This window comes from Pipistrellus hanaki, assembly GCF_964339955.1.
Source record: "Pipistrellus hanaki genome assembly, chromosome: 3".
NCBI lineage: Eukaryota > Metazoa > Chordata > Mammalia > Chiroptera > Vespertilionidae > Pipistrellus > Pipistrellus hanaki.
In genome coordinates, this window is record NC_140505.1 from 97,433,235 (window position 1) to 97,458,278 (window position 25,044).

Consider the following 25,044-nt stretch of genomic DNA (forward strand, 5'->3'; position numbering starts at 1 on the left):
ATCATTATGAGAGAGTCATTGGGTCCTCTGCCTCCTGCATGGGCCACTTTGGGTGGAGTTTACAACCCTGGAATGTGACCTGACTGGTTTACAGATACTCAACTACTGAGGCATGCTGGCTGGCTGGATTATATTATCTTGATGTATTGATCTCTTTATTATAATGTAGTGTTTTTTTAAATTTTATTTTATTTTATTTTATTTTTTTGTTTTTAATTATAGCCTTTGTTTTAAAGTCTATTTTGTCTGATACAGGGATTACTACCACCCCAGACATATTTTTTCATTTGCATGAAATCTGTTTTCCAAGAACCCTTTACTTTCAGTGCCTGAGTTACTTTTGGTCCGGGGTTTCTCCCTTGTAGACAGTATATAAATGGGTCTTGCTTTCCTATTTCTTCAGCAACCCTTTGTCTTTTGATTGGAGCTTTTAAGTCATTGACATTTAAAGTGATTATTGATTGTAGGGATTTATTGTCATTATGCTTTATAATTATTAAGTTTCTCTTTTTGTTTTTTTTCTCTTAAGTCTGTTTATCTTTTCTCATAATATTGTTTTGGTGGTATTGAATTCCTTTGGCTTTTTCTTGTCTGGGAAGCTCTTTATTTGTATTTCAATTTTCAATGATAGCCTTGCTGGGTAAGAGTAGACTTTGTTATAAGTCCTTACTTTTTATCACTTTGAGTATTTTGTGCCAATTTTTCTGGGGTCCCGGGTTTGATTCTAGTCAAGGGTATGTACCTTGGTTGCCTCAGGGCTCATGCAGGAGGCAACCAATAGATGTGTTTCTCTCACATCGATATTTCTGTCTGTCTTTCCCTTTCCCTCTTGCCCTAAAAAAAATTAATGGAAAAATATAATCAAGTGAGGATTAACAACAACAACAAAAAGATTCTCTCTGTCTTTAACCTTTGCCATTTCAATTATGATGTGTCTTGGTGAGGGTCTCCTTCAGTTTATCTTGTTTGAGACTCTGAGCTTCCTGGATTTGCATGTATTTTTCCTTCACCAGGTTTGGGCAATTTTCAGTTAGTATTTCTTTTTTTTTTGTGAGGGTGTTACTGTTCTTTCAAATAGTTTTTCAGTTGCTTGCTCTTTCTCCTCTCACTCTGTCTCCCTTGTGATATAGATGGTGTTACACTTGGTGTTGTCACAGAGGTTCCTTAAACTATTCTTAAGATAGTTTTTTCCTCACTTTGATTTGATTGGCTATTTTCTGCTAATGTGTCTTCCATTTCACAATTTAATCCTCTGCTTTATTTAACCTACTTTTGTTTTTTTAATCCTCACCTTAGGATATTTTATTCATAGATTTTCCGAAAGTGTTAAGGAGGGGTGGTCAAGTACGGATGAAGAGAAAGAGAGAAACATTGACGTGAGAGAAACACATCTATTGGTTGTCTTTTTTTGCATATTCCCTGACCAGGACCAGAGATAGAAGCTGCAACCCAGGAATGTGTCCTTGATCCTTTGGTGCACAGGCTGACCCTCTAACCACTGAATTATGCTGGCCATGGCTATCTAACCTTTAAAATTTTAAAAAATATTTTTATTGATTTCAGAGAGGAAGATGAGGAAGAGATAGAAACATCTTTTTAAAAAATATTTATTTTTATTGATTTCAGAGAAGAAGGGATAAAGAGAGAGAGAAACATCAATGATGAGAGAGAACCATCGATTGGCTACCTCCTGCCTGCCCCCCTACTGGGAATCAAGCCCATAACCCAGGCATGTGCTCTTGGCTGGAATCGAACCTGGGACCTTTCAGTCTACAGGCCACTGCTCTACCCACTGAGCTAGGGTGAGATAGAAACATCTTAACTATAGATATAAAAAGCTAATATGCTAAGGGTCTGACTGGTCACTATGATGCGCACTTACCACCAGTAGGCAGATGCTCAATGCAGGAGATACCTTGACACACATTGGCCATGTACAGAGAAAAGGCACTATGAACCTGGCGTCCACAAAGCAACACTTGGCTTCCCTCAAGTGGGACACAGGCCCTGCCACCACTCTGGAGTGACACCCCACCAAATTGCAGCTGATGCTGCTGAAACCCCATGGCGCAAAATGCTGCCCATAGCCCAGCTGTGGACACTGGATAATGATGTCACATAGCAACACCCAGCTTCCTCTCCCTAGTGATGATTAACCTCCTTGCAGTTTCTTCAGCCCAGTAACACGACTTGCTTTAAAGCAAGTCATGGAAACATTTTACACTTTAACCAAATGTCTGTGAGGCGTTTTCCCATGCCTCATCTCATTTGATCCTAATAGAAGTCCTGGAGTAGGTACATAGGAGACTCAGTAGAATTTTCTTTTCATTAGTCAAAAAATGGAGATTTAGGAAGCTTAGAAACTTGACCTGACTGAAAGAAGTAAGAAATGGTGAACCTTGAAAATGACTTCAGGTTTTCTCACTGCACAGAATATAGTCAAACACTGCTGCAGTTAAATATTTTACCCTTTATTCTCCGTCCATGATCTACAACAATAATCTGCTTTGTGTTGATATTTACTGCTACAACCATTGTGCCACACAGGCCAGGCCTAATGTGATTTTGATTCTTTATTGTATAGTCTTAATTTTAGATATTCTTTATTTCTCGTTGGTGCTTTTATATGGTTTCTTTGTTATCTATTTATTTTTTGTTAATTCTCACCTGAGGATATTTTTTCCATTGATTTTTAGAGAGGTTGGGGAGAGACAGAGAGAGAAACTTTGATGTGAGAGAAATATTTATGTGAGAGGGATACATTGGTTAGTTGCCTACTGTACGCTCCCCTTGACCTCAATCAAACCCAGGAACCTTTTGTCCATTGGCTGATGCTCCATCCACTGAGCCAAACTGGCTAGGAATCTTTGTTATTTTTTATACTTATTATTTCTTTGTTTATATTATCACAGTTCAAGCATTCTTCTCTTAAGTTCTTGAATTATTCTTGTAACCATTGTTTTGAACTCTTTACCTGGTAGATTACTTGCTTTCATTTCATTTAGTTCCTTTTTTTGGGATCTTTTATGTTTATCTCATTTATGTCATGTTTCTTTTCTCTCTATTTTGGTTGCCTCTCTGTATTTGTGTCTGTGTATTAGGTTGATCTACTATATCTCCCAATCTTGGTAGAATGGCCTTATGTAGTACAGTCTCTGTACTTTCTACTTTACTTCTTTAGTTGTAGGATTTCATTTCACCTCGATTTCATCTGTTCTGAATGATGATTGTTTCGTATTTTATTTTATTATTTATTTATTTATTTATTACATTTTTTTAATTAAATTATTATCTGTGTACATACTTTAACATTGCCCCCTCCCCCATACATACCCTCCCTCCCCAGAGTTTTATGTCCATTGGTTGTACTTATATGCATGTATACAAGTCCTTCGGTTTATCTCTTATCTCCCCCAGATCTCCCTCCCCTCCCCGCTGTAATTTGACAGTCTGCTTGTTCCTTTACTGTCTTTTGGTTCATCAGTTTATAATGTTCTTTATTATCCATAAATGAGTGAGGTCATGTGGTGTCTCTCTTTCATTCACTGGCTTATTTCACTCAGCATGATGTTCTCCAATTCTATCCAGGTTGCTGCAAATGATGAGAATTCCTTCTTTTTTTATGGCAGCATAATATTCCATTGTGTAGATGTACCATAGTTTTTTGATCCAATCATCTGCTGTCGGGCACCTAGGATGTTTCCAAATCCTAGCTATTGTAGATTGTGCTGCTATGAACATAGGGGTGCATATATCCTTTCTGATTGGTGTTTCTAGTTTCTTGGGATATATTCCTAGGAGTGGGATTACTGGGTCAAATGGGAGTTCCATTTTCAGTTTTTTGAGGAAGCTCCATACTGTTCTCCACAGTGGTTGCACCAGTCTGCATTCCCACCAGCAGTGCACGAGGGTTCCTTTTTCTCCACAACCTCGCCAACACTTGTCGTTTGTTGATTGGTTGATGTTGGCCGTTCTGACAGGTGTGAGATGGTACTGCATTGTTGTTTTGATTTGCATCTCTCGGATAATTAGTGACTTTGAGCATGTTTTCATGTGCCTTTTGGCCTTCCTTCTGTCTTCTTTTGAAAATATTCTATTTAGGTCCATTGCCCATTTTTTATCTTCTTTTTATTTAGTTGTATAAGCTGTCTGTAGATGTTGGAGATTAAACCTTTATCAGTGGTAACATTTGCAAATATGTTCTCCCACACAGTGCGCTTTCTTCTTGTTTAATTGTTTTGTATTTTAATTGCAATTTTGATGTGGTTGTGGAAGGCATTTACCTATGCCACCATCTTGGTTCTAGTTAGTCAATTTGGATTTGATGTTTCTTTCTTTTATAAATGTGTTTTCTAAATATTGTGTTATTGCTTTAATGAATTGCTAGTCTCTTTTCAATTAATAAGAGCTTTGCTATATATTTTTGTGTTTAATGCCTAATTACATATTACATTGTAATTATCAATATTCAAATTATGACTTACCACTTCATTTGTTATAAATCACTTGGCTTATTTGAAATATAGTTTTGGAGGAGACCTTGTGGATACCCTGGACTGTCAGAAGGTCGAATCAGTGGATTCTAAAACAAATTATGCTTGAAATGTTGGTAGAGGCAAAAGTAACAAAACTGATGCTGTCCTACTATGGGCACATAATGTGAAGGCCAGTTTCTTTGATAAAGACAGTAGTTCTGGGGAAAAGAGGAATACCGATTATGAGATAGGTTAGCTGCATGAACAAAGGCATAGACGTGAGTCCACAGGAGCTGAGAAAGGATTATTTATGACAGGACATTTGGACATCCCTCATTCATATGGTTTCCAAGAGTTGGAGTAAGTTTCAGTTATGAAAATTTTGAATCAAATGATTTTCAGCATATTTATACTTTCATAACTTTCTTTAGCAGTAATGTTAAAAAAATTTATGTTTGCTTAATATTAAGTGAGGACCTTATGAAGGTTTCCCTCAGCATGTTGTTTTACCGTAAACTAGCCTTATTAAGGAACTATTTTAGAATAATGTGTATATAACACATTGTTTGAAAATATACTTAAAATACCTTAGTATTTGAAATGGAATTTGGTAGATCTTTGGATAAAGCACGAATTTTTAAATAGAATTATCCATTTTCTTTTAAGTAGATATAAATGTATCTTTTGCCATTTTCTGTGATTAGTATTATCCTGACACAGACACAGCACTTGCTTGTTCTAAGTGGAACCAAGACTGATTTTTAAAATAAAATGTATTCATTTCAGAGAGGAAGAAAGAGATAGAAACATCAATGATGAGAAAGGATCATTGATTGGCTGCCTCCTGCATGCTCCCTACTGGGGACCAAGTTCGCAACCCAGGAATGCCCTGGATTGTAATTGAACCTAGGTTACTTCAGTCCGCAGGCCAGTCCACTGAGTCAAACCAGTTAGGGCATAAATACTAATTTTGGAATCAAGCTTTGTACATTGTGTTTGAGTCTTGAGGCTGTTTTAGAAGTTCGGATAGTTTCAACTAATATGCCCGACATACTGTTTTGTTATAGAGAAACTTTTATATCTGTTTTATTTAACTCAATAGGATTATTGTCACAGTTAAGTGAAAATAAAACCTTTTATATAAAATACTGAAATGAATTGGTTATGGTGCTTCTGGACACTAGAACCTGCTTTAACCAGGATGATTAATGGTGAGAGAGTAACATAGTATATATAAAATAAAGGGACTAAGATTATATACCTTGAGAATTAAATAATGATGTTACTTAAAAATGACTGGTCATTAAAGTAAACATTTGATGTTTGGCTTCTAGCCTTTCCATAAATAAGTGGGACAAATGATATGGTCTATACACATTATTTCATAAAAATAGTTGACATACCCTTACTTAATGTCTGTGAAAAGTTGTCACTCTGTGTCCCTCTTATATCAGGAGAATGGTAATTCATTTCAATGCTTGATCAGCTTTTTGTGATCTTCTCTTTTCCCCATTATTCATTCAGGTGCTTAAGCTTCCTGAAATTCTTTGTAGATTAATGTGGAACCTAAAATACAACTTTTTGAAACCTCCCTGACTCTTCCAGCAAACTACTCTGTTAATATAATGTGCTCCTTCTAGGGTTTTTTATTTTTTATTTAATATATATTTTATTGATTTTTTACATAGAGGAAGAGAGAGGGACAGAGAATTAGAAACATCGATGAAAGAGAAACATCGACCAGCCGCCTCCTGCACACCTCCCACTGGGAATGTGTCCTCAATCAAGGTACATGCCCTTAACTAGAGTCGAACCCGGACCCTTCAGACCACAGGCCGACGCTCTATCCACTGAGCCAAACCAGTTTCAGCTCTAAGGTTGTTTTTTTTTCCTATGAATTTACTAGGTGTACTGATTAGTAATGCAGATTTTGTATCAAAGAAAACACGATAATTTCAGGAGAAACATCAAAAGTGCTTTTATTCAGCCCTAACTGGTTTGGCTCAGTGGATAGAGTGGAGGCCTTCGGACTGAAAGGTCCCAGGTTCGATTCCGGTCAAGGGCATGTACCTTGTTTGTGGTACATCCCCAGTAGGAGGTGTGTAGGAGGTAGCTGATCAATTTTTCTCGCTCATCGATGTTTCTAACTCTGTATCCCTCTTCCTTCCTCTCCGTAAAGAAATCAATAAAATATATATATTTTAAAAGTGCTTTATTCAAAGTAACGTCCATTACTAGCTACACATTTCCCCCATCTTTCAGGTAATTTGTGTATATTGTCCCAATAGAATGTTTCTTGTTTTGAAGCAAACCATTTAGAGACCCAATTTTCCACTTCTTGGTACATTTTGAAGTGCTGCTCAGAAAGTGCATGTGCCATAGATTGGGACAATTGGTAATCTGAAGGAGCAAGGTGTGGTGAATATGGTGGGTGGATTAATATTTCCCAAGGCAAGCTCTTTTTTTTTTTTTTTAAATATATTTTATTGATATTTTACAGAGAGGAAGGGAGAGAGATAGCTAGAAACGTCGATGAGAGAGAAACGTTCACCAGCTGCCTCTTGCACACCCCCTACCGGGGATGTGCCCGCAACCTGGGATCTGCCTCATGCCCTTGACTGGAATCGAACCTGGGACCTTTCAGTCCTTAGACCGACGCTCTACCACTGAGCCAAACCGGTTTTGGCCCAAGGCAAGCTCTTTTAACGGTTTTTAAGTGTGTGGTGGTGTGTCATCATGAAGCAACATTACTTTGCTGTGTCTTCTGGAACATTCTGGTCATTTCATGATCAAAGCATGGTTCAAATTGATTATTTGTTGTTGGTAGTGATCAGTATTAACAATTTCACCTGGTTTTAGAAGTTCATACTACACCATACCTTCCTGATCCCATTAAATGCAGAGCATTGTCTTCTTTCCAAAGCCATTTGGCCTTGCAGTCGATGTTGATGGTTGACCTGGATCAACCCATGATTTTGTGCGTTTGGGATTCTTAAAATAAGTCCACTTTCATCACCAATCACAGTTCGATGCTAAAAAGACTTTATTTTGTGCCATTGAAGCAATATTTTATTGATGACTTTTCAGTTTTCCATTTGTCTTTTATTCAGTTGATGTGGCACCCATTTTCCTTCCTTTAAAATTTTTCCCATTGCTTGTAAACAATTGGAAATTGTTTGCTGAGCAATGTTTAATCTTTCTGCAAGTTGATTTTGAGTTGGACATGAATCTTCATCCAATAATGCTTGTAATTGTTGGTCTTCAAACTATTTCGGTTGACCTGGACATTCTTTGTCTTTCACATTGAAATAATCACTTTTGAAGAGTTTAAACCAGTGTTCACAAGTATCTTGAGATGGAGCATGTTCCCCATAAGCTTTCTGAAGCATTCAGCATCACTTTTCTTAAAAAGAAAAAAAAAAGTAATGCATTAAAACTTCCAGCAAATGTTCTTTTTTTTAGGCACGAAATTGGACATTTTTTTTTAAAAATATTTATTTTATTGATTTTTACAGAGAGGAAGAGAGAGCGATAGAGAGCTAGAAACGTCAATGAGAGAGAAACATCGACCAGCTGCCTCTTGCACATCCCCTACTGGGGATGTGCCCGCAACCAAGGTACATGCCCTTGACCGGAATCGAACCCGGGACCCTTCAGTCCACAGACCGACTCTCTACCACTGAGCCAAACCGGTCAGGGCCGAAATTGGACATTTTTAACCATAAAAATATCTGTGATGTTAACACCTTCAGAAAATTTGACATATGAAGTTTTGAAGCTTGTTGTCAATACAACAAAATGTTTCAAAACATATCAAATTGCATATATATCAACATTTGTGTAATCCATCTATTGAAAAAACCCTCATTATTAACTGCTACACCTAGTACATAAAGATATACGTACTTTAGGAAAAACATATTGTGCATATATATTTGGATTTTGGGGAATTTATAATGCTGTAGTAATACTCTGTTTTCTGGGACTATTTTTCAGTCTATAGTATGTCTGTAGGTCTTTTCATGTCAGTAAGATCTGCTTTTCAAAAAATCCTAATCCTAATATTTTCTTTCATTTTCCATCACCACTCTTGTTTCAGCTGTCATCATCCCTCACCTGGACCAGTTGCCCTCTGTTTTTTTCTTTCTTTAAAAAAAAAAAAATATTTTATTGATTTTTTTTTTTTTACATAGGAAAGGAGTGGGATAGAGAGGTAGAAATATCGATGAGAGAGAAACACCCATCAGCTGCCTCCTGCACACCCCCTACTGGGGATGTGCCCGCAACCAAGGTACATGCCCTTGACTGGACTTGAACCTGGGATCCTTCATAGTCAAACTGGTTAGGGCTGTTTTTTTTCTTTGTCCATGTAGCAGAAAAGAGTGATCTATTAAAACATGTGTGAGATTATGTTAGCCTTTTGGTATAAATGCTGTATGTAGTGTTTCCTATTATGCCAAACTCCAAACTGTTACCTTAAGAATTCATGATTTCTCATGCCAGGCATGCTTACCTGTTTGGTTTATTGATTTTCTCAAGTGCCTAAGACAGTATCTTGCACATACTAGGTGTTTGGTAAATCTTTGTTGATTGCACTTAAGTAATGAACTTGTTTTCCTTGGTGAGTTGTTGCTCTGTGTTTTTATATTTCATGACATAGTATTCTTTCTTACCTTGTTGCAGCCATACTGGCCTTTATTCTTTTTATTGATTTTAAAAAATATTTATTGATTTCAGAGATGAAGGGGTGGGGGGGAAAGAGAGAGAAAGAGAGAGAGAGAGAGAGAGAGAGAGAGAGAGAGAGAGAGGGGGAGGGAGAAACATCAATGAGAATCATTGATTGGCTGCCTCTTGCACAAGTTCACAATCTGGACATATACCCTGCCTGGGAATCAAACCGTCAACTCCTGATTCTCAGATTGACACTCAACCAGTCAGCTACAGTCGCTGGGCTCTGTTGTTTGAATATATCAACGTCATTCCCTTTAGGCTTTTTTTTTTTGAGGGCAGGAGCTAGAATGCTCTTTTTCCAGTTTTTCCACAGTTGGATCCTTTTTGTCATTTCAGATTTCAGTGTAAATGTCACCTGGTGTCATAGAGATATTCTATGCTCACCAAAGAAAAGTAGTTATCTCTTTATCACTGTGTTGTCATTCTGGGTTTTTTTTTTTTAATGCTCTTCTGAGGATATGTTTATTGATTTTAGAGACTGGGGGCGGAGCTGGGGGTTGGGAGTGGGGAGAGACAGAGTCAGAGAGATAGGAAGATAGACATCAAGGTGAGAAACGTTGATTGTTTGCCTCCTATACTCCTGACTGAGGATTGAATCTGCAACCTATTTTGGTGTACAACACCTCCCAACCGAGCCACCTGGTCAGGGCTAACTTTGCTTTTAAAATAATTAAATTTAGCTTTAAAAATAAGTGAGAAATACTATTCAAAAATTGAGAAAATGCAACAAAATAGACGGTGGGCAATTTCTCTATCCCTATGTCCCATCTGCCAAATTGATATTGTTATCTTCATCCTTCCAGAGGCTCTTCATAGCAACATAGGCAAATGACTGTATATATAAAGCTAGTAAGTGTTCTTAACCCAGTCTTTTTTTTTTTTTTTTAAAGTGGTCTATGTTGCTTTATTCGAGAAAGAGGATTACAAGGGATTCAAGAGTTGGCATTGGGGCAGACCAGGCTTTAAGACCTGTGCAACCAGTTTCCTCTCATCAGATAACCTACTCCATGAAAATGAGGCTGCCTTGTATAAACCACTTCAAATTCCTATCCATCCTATCTGCAAATTACATACAATCTATATTCACCCGTCATTATTTTCCCATTGTGTTTTCTTGCTGTTTTGTCCCTGAGGTTAAGGTAATTCATGTTCAAGATTAGTTCTACTACCATCTATGCCAGGGGTCCTCAAACTTTTTAAAGTGGGGGCCAGATCACGGTCCCTCAGAGAGCTGGAGGGCCGGACTATATGAACTACTAATTCCTACTGTAACACCTTGGCTGCGCTCACTGCCCAAAAAACCTGGCGGGCAGGATCAGACTCCCCTGGGGGCTGCATGTGGCCCACGGGCCGTAGTTTGAAGACCCCTGATCTATGCCTATGACCTTATCCTCTCCATTTGCTAAAGACCTTATTTTCTTTCTTTTTTGGTTCTTTACTGTTAACTGTTTGCTGTCTCTTTGTCTCCAATACAGCCCTGCATATATAGTAGGTATTCAGAAAATATTAATTGAATAGTCGGCAACTAAGTAATTGCGGATTAAAAAAAAAGACAACTTTTTCATGGAACTAATTAACTTTATTCTGTAATGTATTGCCCATTTTGATCAATGACCTTTTGCCATCTTTCAGGCAGCATCATAATCCCACGTTCAAAAAACTTCTGTTTTTTATTAGCAAAAAACTGAATCAGGTACGATTTGACATCATCATCATTATTGAAATTTTTACCATTCAAGGAGTTTTGTAAAGATCGAAACAAAAAGTAATCAGATGGTGCAAGGTCAGGACTATATGGTGGATGTGGCAAAACATCCCAACCAAGCTCCATTAATTTTTGCCGAGTGACCAAAGATGTGTGTGGCCTTGCATTGTCATGATGGAATACAACACCTTTTCGATTTGTCAATTCGGGCCGCTTTTCTTCAACTGCATTGTTTAATTTCATTAGTTGTTCAATGTAGATATCAGAATTGATCGTTCGGTTGGGTGGTAAGAGTTCAAAGTAGACAATTCCTTTGTAATCCCACCAAACTGATAACAAAACCTTCTTTTGATGAATATCAGCTTTTGATGTTGTTTGAGTTGGTTCACCTGGCCTGCTCCACGATCTTTTCCACTTGATATTGTTGTAAACAACCCATTTTTCATCTCCAGTTATCAGTCGTTTTAAAAATGGATCATTTTCATTACGTTTCTTTAGCAAATCGCAGCTGCTAATACGTTGTGTTAACTGTGATTCTTTCAGTTCGTGAGGAACCCATGTATCGAGTTTTTGAACATAGCCAAGTTGTTTTAAGTGATTTTCAATGCATGTATGTGATACATGAAGCTTCTCTGCAATCTCACGTGTTGTACTGACAGTCCGAATTGATTATTGTTTTGATTAGGGCATCATCAACTTCAACTGGACGACCAGAGCGTTTTTCATCTTTGAGTGAAAAATCACCAGAACGAAATTTGGCAAACCAATTTTGACACTGCCGTTCTTTTAAGGCTTCGTCACCATAAACAGCACATAACTTTTTATGAGCTTGCGATGCGTTTTTCCCTTTGCGGAAATAAAAAAGCAAAATATGACGAAAATGTTTCTTTTGATTTTTCCATTTTTCAACGAACGCCAAACGAAAACTACAAAACAGATCAAAAAACTTTTTTTACTGATTAACAGCTGAATAGCCAACTATCAAATAACAAAATGTGTTTTACATTTGTACTACGTCTGCAAACCTAAAAATTCAACTGAAGCCATATATGTGTGAAACCCGCAATTACTTAGTTGCCGACCCATAGCAGAACGGTGAAGAGTTTGAACTATTGAGTTATGCCTGGGTGTGCATTCTAGTTGTGTGGCTCGGGCCTGTTTGTTAGCATTTCTTAGCCACTTTAAAATGGGACAAATTTTATAGCTATATTAAGGGTTGTTTTGAGGATATTCCTAAAAGTGATTGTGTTTATTTCCTATAGTTGTTGTAGCAAATTACAACAAACTTGAGGGTCAACAAGTTTACTTAAAAAAGCAGAAATTTTTTCTCTCAGTCTGGTAATCTTACATTTTCAATCTTTAATTATATCTTCAAAGACCCTTTTTTTTTGTTGTTTTCATATAAATTAACATTTATAGGTTTTAGAAATTAGGATTTGATATCTTTGTGGGCCAATATTCAGACTAATACATGTAGAGTGCCCCCTCATATGTATACACACTTTTTTAAATTTTAATTTAAAAAAAATATTTTTTCATTGTTTAAAGTATTACATGTACATATATCTCTCCCCCCCCCCTTGATCTTCCCCCAGCCTCTCCTACCCCCTGTCACATGCCCTCATCCTCTGTCGCATGCCCTCATCCTACACACTTTGAATAATTATTAATTTCAATAGGTTAAATTGTGAAAAGAAAGAAACACCAATTGAACTATCAGAAAAAAGTGTGTGGGGGGACAAAAAAGACGTAAAGCTCACTGCATAGTGCCTGGCAAGGATTTAAGCTATCAAGATAGGGTCAAGAAAGATTTCAGATTAAAAAAAAAAATAAATGTTTTCATTGATTTCAGAGAGGAAGGGAGAGATAGAAACATCACTGATGAGGGAGAATCATTGACTGCAAAGCCCCCACTGGGCACTGAGCCTGACACCTGCGCATATGCCCTTGACCAGAATCGAACCCAGGACTCTTCAGTCCACAGGTGGATGATCAAACCGGCTGGGCAAGATTTCAGATTCTTACAAGGGTTTAATCATACAGCTACATGGGAGCCTGGGAGGATAAAAAACCAGGTTTTTTTGTTTTGTTTTTGTTTTTTAAAGGTAAGGGAAATTAAGGACTGAATCATACCATTTTATTTAATACAGAAGGATAAATGTATAGAGCAGGGATTTTTATTATCAGATTTTGGTTATTTTCCTGCTCAAGTGTAAAAGGGTTTATATGTTTTCATGTTAGTTTTATAGAGTAAACAAATGGTGTGAAGGAGAGGAGGTGGTGGAACTGAAAATTGGACATTTACCTTTCTTTTTATGTTGCTGAAAGTTCACACGTAAGCTGTATGAAATGATTAGTGAATAAACGAAGATCACAGAATGGATATAAAAATTTTCCGGGATATTATATAAGAATCATTCTCATTTAGAATGGAAAAGAAAGGGAACTTAAAAATAATTCCTTCAATTAGAGTAACATGAAATGTCATGTACTGGCCATTTATATTCTTTTTTCTATCTCCTTAACAGGTTCCTTGGCATGGACACAGGCTCAGTGGGAGGATTAGAACTGACTGATCAGACTCCTGTTTTATTAGGGAGTACGGCCATGGCAACTAGTCTCACGAATGTTGGAAATTCATTTAGTGGTGCACCTAATCCTTTAGTTTGTAGATCTAATAAATTTCAAAACTCATCAGTGGAAGATGATGATGATGTTGTTTTTATTGAACCTGTACAACCTCCCCCATCTTCTGCATCAGTGGTTTCTGATCAAAGAACCATAACATTTACATCATCAAAAAATGAAGAACTACAAGGAAATGATTCCAAAATTCTTCCTTCCTCAAAAGACTTGTCTTCTCAGAAGGGAAATGTAAGTGAGACAATTGTCATTGATGATGAAGAGGATATGGAAACAAATCAAGGGCAAGAGAAAAATTCCTCCAATTTTATTGAACCTCGGAAACCTCCTGAGACAAAAAACAGAACTAATGATGTGGATTTCTCCACTTCCAGTTTTTCAAGAAGTAAGGTAAATGCAGGAATGGGTAATAGTGGTATCACCACAGAACCAGACTCTGAAATTCAGATTGCTAATGTTACAACCTTAGAAACAGGTGTAAGCTCTGTGAATGATGGCCAATTAGAAAATACTGACGGGCGAGATATGAACTTAATGATTACGCATGTAACATCACTGCAGAATACCAACTTGGGAGATGTCTCTAACGGACTGCAGTCAAGTAATTTTGGTGTTAATATGCAAACGTACACCCCATCTTTAACTTCACAGACCAAGAATGGAGTAGGACCTTTTAATCCTGGTAGGATGAATGTGGCAGGAGATGTTTTTCAGAATGGAGAATCTGCAAGTCATCATAGTCCTGGTAAGCCATGAGTGATAGTCCACCCCATGTAAATGAATTTGAACTTTGGCTGTTGCTTTTTTCTATTGTAGTAATTGATGCCAACTTGGTTGGTTTATTCATGTAAAGTATATTCTATTGACTTCTAAGTTTGGAGTCTTCACTAATCAGAGAGTGAAACCACATATATTATTTCTCCATAATTTTTAGAAAATCAATCATAAAATTATATGTCTAATGGATTAGAAATACTTCTTATATTTCACCACTAAATTGTAACAATTTGACATTTTATTTGTCATGCACTCATTTTTTATTTATACATTTTTAGTTTTACTTGTGTTGTTTTACTGTGTAGAGAACAAATAGATAAATAGCACACTTAAGGAACAATATAATATGATGTAATTGCATTTAGATTTGTTTTACTTTCTCTGTTTAATTTTGACTACCTATCTGATTTTAATTTTTACTTACAATTTTTTATATTTGAAGGTTGAAATTTTATTCTGTGGGTAGCTTTACTCTTTGAAAATATTATAAGAATTCTGGCTTTCTCACGATCATGTTTTGGGTATCACTTTCTCTTTCACCTGTACCCAAGCCTGTGTGTGTCTGACTCATTTTTTCATCATTTTAGGCTCATTAGCAACTTTGTCAGCCTAGGAATTGTGGAGAATAATAAGAAAGGATTAAAACTTAGGTTGTGTAGAATCCTATATAATAAAAGCCTCATATGCTAAGTAGTCATTGGTCAGCTGTTCAATCAATCTAAGCGTAATATTCTAATAAGGCCACTCAACCCCTCGCTATAATATGTGCTGACCACCAGGGGGCAGACACTCCAAACCATAGGTTAGCTCGCTGCTGGGGTAAGAATGATTGGGACTGAGCGAGATGGGCCAGACACACCCTGGAGCCCTTCACAGTTCCTCCCCAGCTGGCCAACCTCCTGTGTCCCTGCCCAGCCCAGATTGTACACTGGTGGGGTCCCTTGGCCTGGCCTGCACCCTCTCTCAATCCGGAACCCTTTGGGAGATGTCAGAGAGCTGGTTTCAGCCCGGCCCCCATGCCAGCCCAGGGATCCCACTGGTACGTGATTTCATGCACTGGGCTTCTAGTACTCAATGAAATGCTAGTTATTTTCTTTTATATTCTCTTTTTTTGGTTATAATAGTAATGTCTAATTACTAGAGAATGTTTGAAAAATCTGTAATTAAAAAATGAGGGAAAAAGTCCCTTGTAGTCTTATTAACTAAAGGTTCATGCTGAGTGGATGTCTTTCAGTCTTTTTCCTTTATGTTTTTTAACTTGGTTGAAATGCAATTCTGTATAATTTTCTTTTCAGTTTTCCTCCCATTTCTTATTACATTGTATTTTCTCAAACCATTAACATATACAAAAAGTGCATAATGAATGGTTATGAATATATCATACCCATACTTCACTTTTCCCATATTTACTATTATAGATCATAATGAATATCTCTGTTCAAACTTCTAATTATTTCTTTAGAGTATATTGTTCTGTCTCCTTAAAGATTTATGGCCTAAAATAGTATCTGTTTTATAGAGATTTTGAAAGAAATGTATTTTTTATTATTCAGTTTTGAAAAATTTTCATCTTTTGAAAACCCTTGACACCGTGTGTGTGTGTGTGTGTGTGTGTGTGTGTGTGTATTTGTAGGGCATTTTTAAACTTTTTTTAAAAAAAATATTTTATTGATTTTGTACAGAGAGGAAGAGAGAGGGATAGAGAGTTAGAAACATCGATGAGAGAGAATCATCGATCAGCTGCCTCTTGCACACCCCCTACTGGGGATATGCCCGCAGCCAAGGTACATGCCCTTGACTGGAATCGAACCCGGGACCTTTCAGTCCCCAAGTCGACGCTCTATCCATTGAGCCAAACCGGTTTCGGCTGTAGGGCATTTTTAAGTTGCAGAAATATATTGTCATACTGCCTTCTTGAAAGTTCTTGCCAATTTATACTACCAGTTGTATATTAGAGCATCTTTCATTGTAACTTTCCAGCTCACATAAAATTAAAAGAAATGATAATATTCCAATTAAATTTTAATTGGCTATTTTGTCTCTCTTGTAATTATAAATGTCTAAAAATATGAGTATGCGAAAGAAAAGAACATTCATTTTCACCATTGAGAATGGTATATTAATTCTAATCTGAGATCCTAGTATAGGTATAGTTTTGCAAACTCTCCTCTCATACTACTCCTTTAAATACTTAGCAATAAATCTTGAACTTTTGACTATGTCAAGTATTTGTTTGATTTGTGTTAATTCTCTATTTAGTGCTTAAGAATATTGTTATTAATGTATCTGGGATATGGATTGCTTTAGGAATATTTCTGGTTAAAGAGACATAAGAGTTTGTTCCTCTTTACTCAAACTCTTACACAAGGCAATGTAAAGTACTCATCAGAAAAACTAAACAATACCTGCTCTTGAGTTTATGAATTAGCTCTTGTGTTTATTTGCTATTTTTATTTGTGATAGAGAGTTGTAAAATTTTGACTCTCAGACTGATTAAATTGCTATCCCATGATGTGAAATGATTAGGTACCTTCTAGTTCTAAAAGTTTTTTGGTGTTGGAGGAGATGAAAATTGAAAATAGGGGAAATGTAAGTGCTGAAAAATAGTTAAAGAGAGCCATTACATTATTTATGTAGGGCCTAAAATTAATTTGAAAATAGAAGCACCAGTTTTTCAAAATCAAGTTAATAGGATGTCTTTAAGTTTAAATAGATTCCTTTAAGTATATATGGAAATGATTAGAAAACAAAATTGAAAATTCTAGGGAGTCAGAATTTGTGTTGCCAAAAGCTAGTCCTTCTAGCATAAGTTCAAATATAGTTTTTGTTTGAAGCCTCTCAGAAGGTAGAATTGCCATTTCTTTCAGTGATTTACTTTCTTTGTCTTCAATATTATTGTTACCCATTTATTAAAACAGTTCAGTTACCTTGATGATAGCAGGATAACAGGATTCCAGATTGAACTCTATTTATTCTTTGTATAAAATATATGTTTTTTGGAGGGGGAATTGTGGAGTAAAGTAAGATTTGAAAAGCACTGTATGCAGCCTGTTGAAACCATTAGGTTGTGGACTTTGTCAACAATATGAAATAGCCTTCTTCAGGTTTTTATAGTAAAGAAGTTTCCCTGCCCCATTGGTGTGACTCAGTGATTGAGTTCACATTTGAACCAGGAGGTCACATTTCACTTCCCTATCAGGGTCCATTCCGGGTTTTGAGGTCTAATAGGAGGTGTGCAAGAGGCAGCCAATTAATGATTCTCTCTCATCCCTGATGTTCCCTTTTTTTTGTTTGTTTTGTTCATCCTCACCTGAGAATATTTTTTTCCATTAATTTTTAGAGAGAGTGGAAGGGAGAGGGAGAGACAGAGAGAAGCATCGATGTGAGACAGACACATCAATTGGTTGCCTCCTGTATGCACCCCCAATTGGGGTGGTAGATTGAACCTGCAACTGAAGTACTGTCCTTGATGGGAATTGAACCCAGGACCCTTCAGTCCACAGGCCAATGCTCTATTCCCAAAACCCAACTAGTTGGGACTCATTACTGATGTTTCTAATGCTCTCTCCCTTACTCTTTGAAATCAGTCAATATATCTCTCTCCATACATATCCTCCCATTTAATAAAGAGCGAATATGCTAATACACTGCCATGCCCTCAAATATGTTGGTGCCTACAGCCACAGTTTGGTGCCACTGGTGGCACCAGTTTCCTCAGCCTCGTTGGGGTGGCAGGCATGTGACATGGCTGGGCCCACCTTCCTCCAGAGTCCCCCATCCCCTCAGCCCCCCAGCCACCCTGGGCTGTCCCGAGGCACAGGCAAGCCTTGGATGGCAGTTGCCTAGCCACCCAGGGCCACCGGAGGCATAGGTAAACAGGGCTTGCCAAAGCTTATACTGGTGGTAGTGGCAGCAGCAGAGGTGTGATGGGATGTTGCCTTCTCCTGATAGCCGGGTCGTCTCCTGTACCGGAGGGCTGCTGGACTGTGAGAGGGGTCAGGCTGGGCCGAGGGACCCCACCTCCATTGCATCTACACTAATAGAAGAGAAACATGCAAATTGACCGTACCTCTGCTATGCGCACAAGCCACACCACCAGCCAATCAGTAGCGAGTATGCAAATTAACCCAACCAAGATGGCTGTGGCCACAGAGCGAGCAGGAGGCTTGGGTTTCCCTGGCAATGGAGGAAGCCAAGCTTCCCTCCTGCTCTGGCCAGCCCTGGCTTCTGCTCAAGGCTGCAGAGTTTCAATTATAGAAGATAAATAAATCCTAACAAAAGTGGCGGCAGCCATAGAGCTGCAGATAGCAGGAGGCTTGGGTTGCACACAGCGATGGAGGAAGCCAGCTCCCCCTGCCCCCTGGACTGCCTTGGTCTCTGCTTAAGGCTACAAAGTTTCAATTATAGAAGATAAACAAATCACAGATACTAGGGCCTCCACTTGGGTTGCTTGGGGGTTTGGCCAGCCTGCGAACCATCACAGGCCCCTCACCCAGGCTGCCCCACACCCCAAGGGAACCCCCACCCTGATCTGGGATACTCTTCAAGGCAAACTAGCCAGCCCCCACCCATGCACGAGGCCTCTTATCTAATAAAAAAGTAATATGCAAATTGATCACTCCAACACAAAAATGGCTGCCCCCTGTGGTCAAAGATGGCTGCCCCCATATGGACACAAGTTGGCTGCCAGAGGATGGCTAGCAGGGGCGGGCAGTTGAAAGGGACCAGGCCTGCATGGGAGGGCAGTTAGGGGTGACCAGGCCGGCAGAGGAAGGAAGTTGGGGACAACTGGGCCCTGCAGGGAAGGGCAGTTGGGGGGACCTAAGCCTGCAGGGGAGAGCAGTTGGAGGGGGACCAGGCCTCTAGGGGAGGGCAGTTAGGGACAATCAGACTGGCAGGGTAGCAGTTAGTTATCAATCAGGCTGGCAAGGGAGTGGTTAGGGGTGATCAGGCTGGCAGGCAGGTAGGTAAGCGGTTGGGAGTCAACAGTCCTGGATTGTAAGAGGGATGTCCGACTGTCCAGTGGGATCGGGCCTAAACGGGCAGTCGGACATCCATTGAGGTGTTCCAGATTAGAGAGGGTATAGGCTGGTCTGAGGGACACATCACCCATGCACAAATTTCGTGCACTGGGCCTCTAATAATCATATATAAACATATCTGTATTATATTCATCAAAGATTCTTGTTAGTCAAGATTTTATCTATCTTTGTGTTGATGTATGTTTTCCTTGCTTAAAGTAATACTCTGCAAATTAATTCTTCCTGTTTAAAAACTAAAGGCTAATATTTTTAGTGCTTCCTATATGCTAGTCATGGTTTTTTCATTTTATGTTAGTGTTCATATCATGTTGGTACCATTTTCAGTTTAGAGAAGAGTTAGGCACAGAGTTTAAGTAACTTCCAGGTCTAGTAAGTGATGGAACCTGAATGTCAACTAGTAATTTTAAATTTTTTATCCTCAGGAGTGAGGATATTTTTCCCCTATTGATTTTTAGAGATAATGAAGGGAGTAGGGAAAGGAGAGGGAAAGATATAGAAAGTAAGAGATAGATAGATAGAGAGAGAGAGAGAGAAACATTGATGGGTAATCGGTTGCCTTCCACTGAGTCCTGATGGGGAGGGTGGAGTGTATGGACGAGACCTTCAACCCAGGTATGTGCCCTTGACTGGGAATCATATACGAGACCTTCCTGTGTGCTGGCCAACGCCTTAACCACTGGGCCTCGCTGGCCAAGGCTCAACCAGCTATTCTTACTTCAAAACTTGTGTTCATTACCTCTCCTATGCTATTGCCTAATTAATGTCTTACACTTGTATAAAACAAGAAATTAAAACTTTTTCTCTGATACACATTTCAGTGTATGAAAATACCTATTTCATTGATCGCTCTTGTGCATTTTGTTTTTAAGATTCTTGGATTTCCCAATCAGCTTCATTTCCTCGAAATCAGAAACAGCCAGGGGTGGATTCTTTATCACCAGTGGCCTCGCTTCCTAAACAGATTTTCCAGCCTTCTGCCCAACAGCAACCCACCAAACCAGTTAAAGTGACTTGTGCAAACTGCAAAAAACCTTTACAAAAGGGACAGACAGCTTATCAACGAAAAGGATCTGCTCATCTCTTTTGTTCTACCACCTGCCTTTCCTCCTTCTCTCACAAGCCTGCTCCAAAGAAACTGTGTGTTATGTGTAAAAAGTAAGGTTTACTTTTAAACATAATTCCATATCGTAGAAGATTTCTGGAAAACTGTTAGAGACTAAGAGATGAATTACTCTATTTTTAAAATTGATAAGCAAGTTGATTGAATTTTAGTCAAAGTGAAATTTGTAATGATTTGTAGGGTTCTCTATCAAGCCCAGGTAGCTTATGATTAAAAGGCTTTCTATTTTATAGGGTTTGGTGTAGATCTTATAGATAATTTTTTCTATAATCTTCATCGACTTCTTGAATTTGTAAAAATACATCTATTTTATTAATTAGATATAATTGTTAGGCAGTTTATATATGGTTAGTCCTGTATTAAAATAGTTATGTGTTTATGTGTTTTTAACATTAAGTCATTAGAATATTCACTGTTTCAAATCTAGGTTACCAGTTTTCTGACAGCCTTGGAAAAATAGGATACTACTCTCTTTTGCCAATTTTTTGGTCTGCCTTCACTAGTTAAAAATAAGTGGGATATGCAAGGTCAAACCAAGTGGATTTTCTTGTGCCATGTCTTGGAGCAGCCCAAATTTGTGAAGATATTTTTGATCTTAGAATTTTAGAAATGTCTTAGTGCTCCATACAAGTTTAATAAAGTCAAATATAGGGATAATTGTTATATAATGTTTAGATTACTTTACAGTAGTAATAAAAAGACATGCTTAATATAGGATCTTGAAATTGAGAATTGAAGGAAAACATTAATGGTTATCAGTATTGTCATTTCCTAACATTTAAAAAAAATATGTTTTTATTGACTTTTAGAGAGGAAGGGATAGGGAGAGAGAAGCATCAATGATGAGAGAGAATCATTGATTGGCTGCCTCCTGCATGCCCCCTACTGGGGATCTAGCCTGGGCATGTGCCCTTGACCAGAATCAAATCTGGGTCCCTTCAGTCTAAAGGCTGGTACTCTAACCTTTCAGCCAATTGGTTAGGGCTCATTTCCTAACATTTCTAATTACAGTTAGAGAGCTGTATAGAAAAGTAGGTAGGGTTATTTTTATCATGTTCCTGTGATTTATTTTTTATTTTTTTATTTTATTTTTAAAATATATTTTATTGATTTTTTTTTTACAGAGAGGAAGGGAGAGAGATAGAGAGCCAAAAACATCGATGAGAGAGAAACATCGACCAGTTGCCTCCTGCACACCCCCTACTGGGGATGTGCCCGCAATCAATGTACATGCCCCTGACCAGAATCGAACCCAGAACCCTTCAGTCCGCAGACCGACGCTCTACCACTGAGCCAAACTGGTTTCGGCATGTTCCTGTGATATAGATATCTCATGCTTTCTACTTACCCAAGTGAGGGGAATTGATTAGGTATTGTAAATTTATTATAACTCAATAAATTTGGCCTTGACATTAAACTCTGTATAAATAATAACAGCCATTTTGTTTTTTAAAATGTTACCAATATCAGAAAGCCTTGTTAAGGAACTTGAGAAGAATAAATTAGATGTAATGCAAGGATTTAACAATATAAAATAGTTTGTATAGAAATTAAAAATTTCAGTTATTACTGTTTGATTTTTTATTGTTGTTAATCCTCACCAAAGTATGTGTGTGTGTGTATTTAAAAAATATATTTTTATTGATTTTTAGAGAGGAAGGGAGAGGGTGAGAGAAATAGAAACATCAGTGGTGAGAGAGAATCATTGATTGACTACCTTCTGCACATCCCCATACTCGGGATTGAGCCCAGAACCTGGACATGTGCCCTCACTGGGAATTGAATCCTGACCTCCTGGTTCATAGGTTGACGGTTAGCCACTGAGCCATACTGGCCGCACACCAAAGGATATTTTTTTCCATTGATTGTTTTAGAGAGTAGAAAGGAAGGATAGAGATAAGAGAAACATGGATATGAGAAACACATTGTTGGTTGCCTCCTGGGACAGGATTAATCCTGCAATGGATGTACGTGCCTTTACCATAATCGAACCCGTGACCCTTCAGTCCTCAGACCAATGCTCTAACCACTGTGAAAAACTGGCTAAGGCTGTTTGACTATTTCTTAAAATGGAATTTTGCTTTAAGTTGTTTCTTTTATTTTCAGAGATATAACTACAATGAAAGGAACCATTGTTGCTCAAGTGGACTCAAGTGAGTCCTTCCAGGAATTCTGTAGTACATCTTGTCTGTCTCTCTATGAAGACAAACAGAATCCTACTAAAGGAGCTCTAAATAAATCAAGATGTACAATTTGTGGTAAACTAACAGAGGTTTGTACTTTTGTGCTTTATCACTTGATTTCAACTACTGGAAATATTTTTAACTTTATATAACAGTTATAATCTTTCATCAGTGTGTATGTTAAAAGTGAGGCTATATAAAAATGGGTATCCCATTATGTAATCTCATTCTCGCCTAGTGAGAATAATTTAGGAAAAATTAAAATGTAATATGAGTTGACTTTTTTCCTGAGGTTGGGAGAACTCAGAGATAAACAGCATTGTTTAAATCAGTAGGCTGACTAAATAAGGCAACCACCTTGGTTAAGAAGTAGAACTAATGATGTTTGATAACTTCACATTGTTAATAATTAAAAAAAGAAACTTGTGTGACCATACCTCATTTGAGTGATTTGTAATAATGGTTCTTTTTCCTCCTTTTTCTAAAGTACAATAGTGCACTTATTTATAGTTCCTTTGGGATTTGTCTGAAGATTTCCAATGTCTTTTGAAGTTTTATATCAGCAATATTCAAACTGGGTTATTTTGTATTATTTTTAGATATTTCTAGAGAACTTTGTAGTTATGTCACTGGTGGTCCTCTCCACACCATACATGTATTCCTTGAGTATATTAAAATGATTCAAGGAATAATGAAATATGTTTTATTTTTCCTTTTCGCTTAAGCTTTTCACTAAAATGTTATTGAGACACCCCCCCCACCCCTCCAATGGGAGTACCTTGTTATTTAGCTACTTGTCATAATCATTTGTTTTATAAAATTTTGTTTGTTGTTTTTCTTTTAGATTCGCCATGAAGTTAGCTTTAAAAATATGACTCATAAGCTGTGTAGTGACCACTGCTTTAATAGATACAGAATGGCTAATGGTCTGATAATGAATTGCTGTGAACAGTGTGGAGAGTACCTGCCCAGCAAAGGTGCTGGAAACAATGTCCTGGTGATTGATGGTCAGCAAAAGAGATTTTGCTGCCCAAGTTGTGTCAGTGAATACAAACAGGTAATTCTTAACCTGATCACTTAACCCACTACTCTAAAACACACACACACAACCCTGCCATTCTTCTGAACGTGTTTTAAATGGTTCTAATTGTTTTACTTGAATAGCATTTATTTACCAGATTTTTCTTTGACTCTCATTCCATTATTGTCTTCGTGTCTTGGTAAAGACCTATCTTAAATGAATACTATAAATATAAATATAATTAATTAGAAATGTGTGATTTTTATATAAAAAGGTAAATGCTATAAGAATTACTCAAGAATTACTTCTCTTTAAAATATCTTGCCTTTATTTTATTTTCTTTCTTGCTTACTTATTTATTTTTCTTTACCTGAGGATAGCTTATTGATTTTAGAGGGAGTGGAAAGAGAGAGAGAGAGAGAGAGAGAGAGAGAGAGAGAGAGAGAGAGAAACATTGATTGGCTACCTCCCATATGAGAGAGAGAGAAAGAGGAGAGAGAGAGTGAGTGACAGAGAGAGAGAGACATTGATTGGCTGCCTCCCATATACACCCCAATCAAGGATCAAACCTATAGCCTTTCTGGTGTACCGGATGATGGGATAATGCTTCAGTCAACTGTCCCTTCTGGCTGAGGCATGATTTCTCTTTTGAATTTTCTTTATTGGGTGGTTGCAAGTATGATTTCTCTTTCCTCCTCCTCCTCCTCCTCCTCCTCCTCCTCCTCCTCCTCCTCCTCCTCCTCCTCCCCCTCCCTCTTCTTCTTCTTCTTCTTCTTCTTCTTCTTCTTCTTCCTCTTCTTCTTCTTCTTCTTCCTCTTCTTCTTCTTCTTCTTCTTCCTCTTCTTCTTCTTCAAATCCTTACTGAGTACATTTTTTCCATTGCTTTTCAGAGAGAGTAGAAGTGAGGGAGAGAGCAGGAGAGAGAAAGAGAGAAACATTGATGTGTGAGAGAGACACATCAACTGCTTGACTCTCATACTTGATTGGAGGGCAGGAAGTAAACCTGAAACTGAGGTATATGCTCTTTACTGAGAATCGAACCCTTGATTCTTAGGTGTGCAGGCTGCCACCAACCATCGAAAGACGTTAGTTAGGGAGCAAATAAGATTTTTCACATTGTTAAAGCTTAGCTTAGGACTTATCATCTCACTTAATTTTCAGTTTTAAGGTTAATTAAAAACAAATCTTTATTTTTGTAAGTATTTCATATATCCCCTTTGTTTCTCTTTGACCCCTTCTAGGTCCAACCCTCTCTCCGCTTCAGGCCTTTATCATCTGTGTTCATGGGTTATGCATATTGAATATGCATACAAGTTTTTTGGTTGATGACTTCCCCCACATCCTCCT

The 25,044-nt window shown here is 37.8% G+C and overlaps 1 protein-coding gene across 4 annotated transcripts in view; it reads left to right on the forward strand.

The window, feature by feature from the left end:
• ZMYM2 (zinc finger MYM-type containing 2) overlaps positions 1–25,044 on the forward strand; it is a 152,375-nt gene that overhangs the window by 40,361 nt on the left and 86,970 nt on the right. For 3 of the 4 annotated variants that reach the window (XM_084878529.1, XM_084878528.1, XM_084878527.1), the window contains 4 exons: positions 13,440–14,299; positions 20,243–20,528; positions 22,600–22,765; positions 23,521–23,733. In XM_084878529.1, coding sequence (XP_084734655.1) covers positions 13,450–14,299; positions 20,243–20,528; positions 22,600–22,765; positions 23,521–23,733 — 1,515 coding nt within the window. In that variant the 5' untranslated portion in view covers positions 13,440–13,449. The remainder of the gene's footprint in view (positions 1–13,439; positions 14,300–20,242; positions 20,529–22,599; positions 22,766–23,520; positions 23,734–25,044) is intronic. The other variant, XM_084878530.1, reaches the window with a different exon arrangement.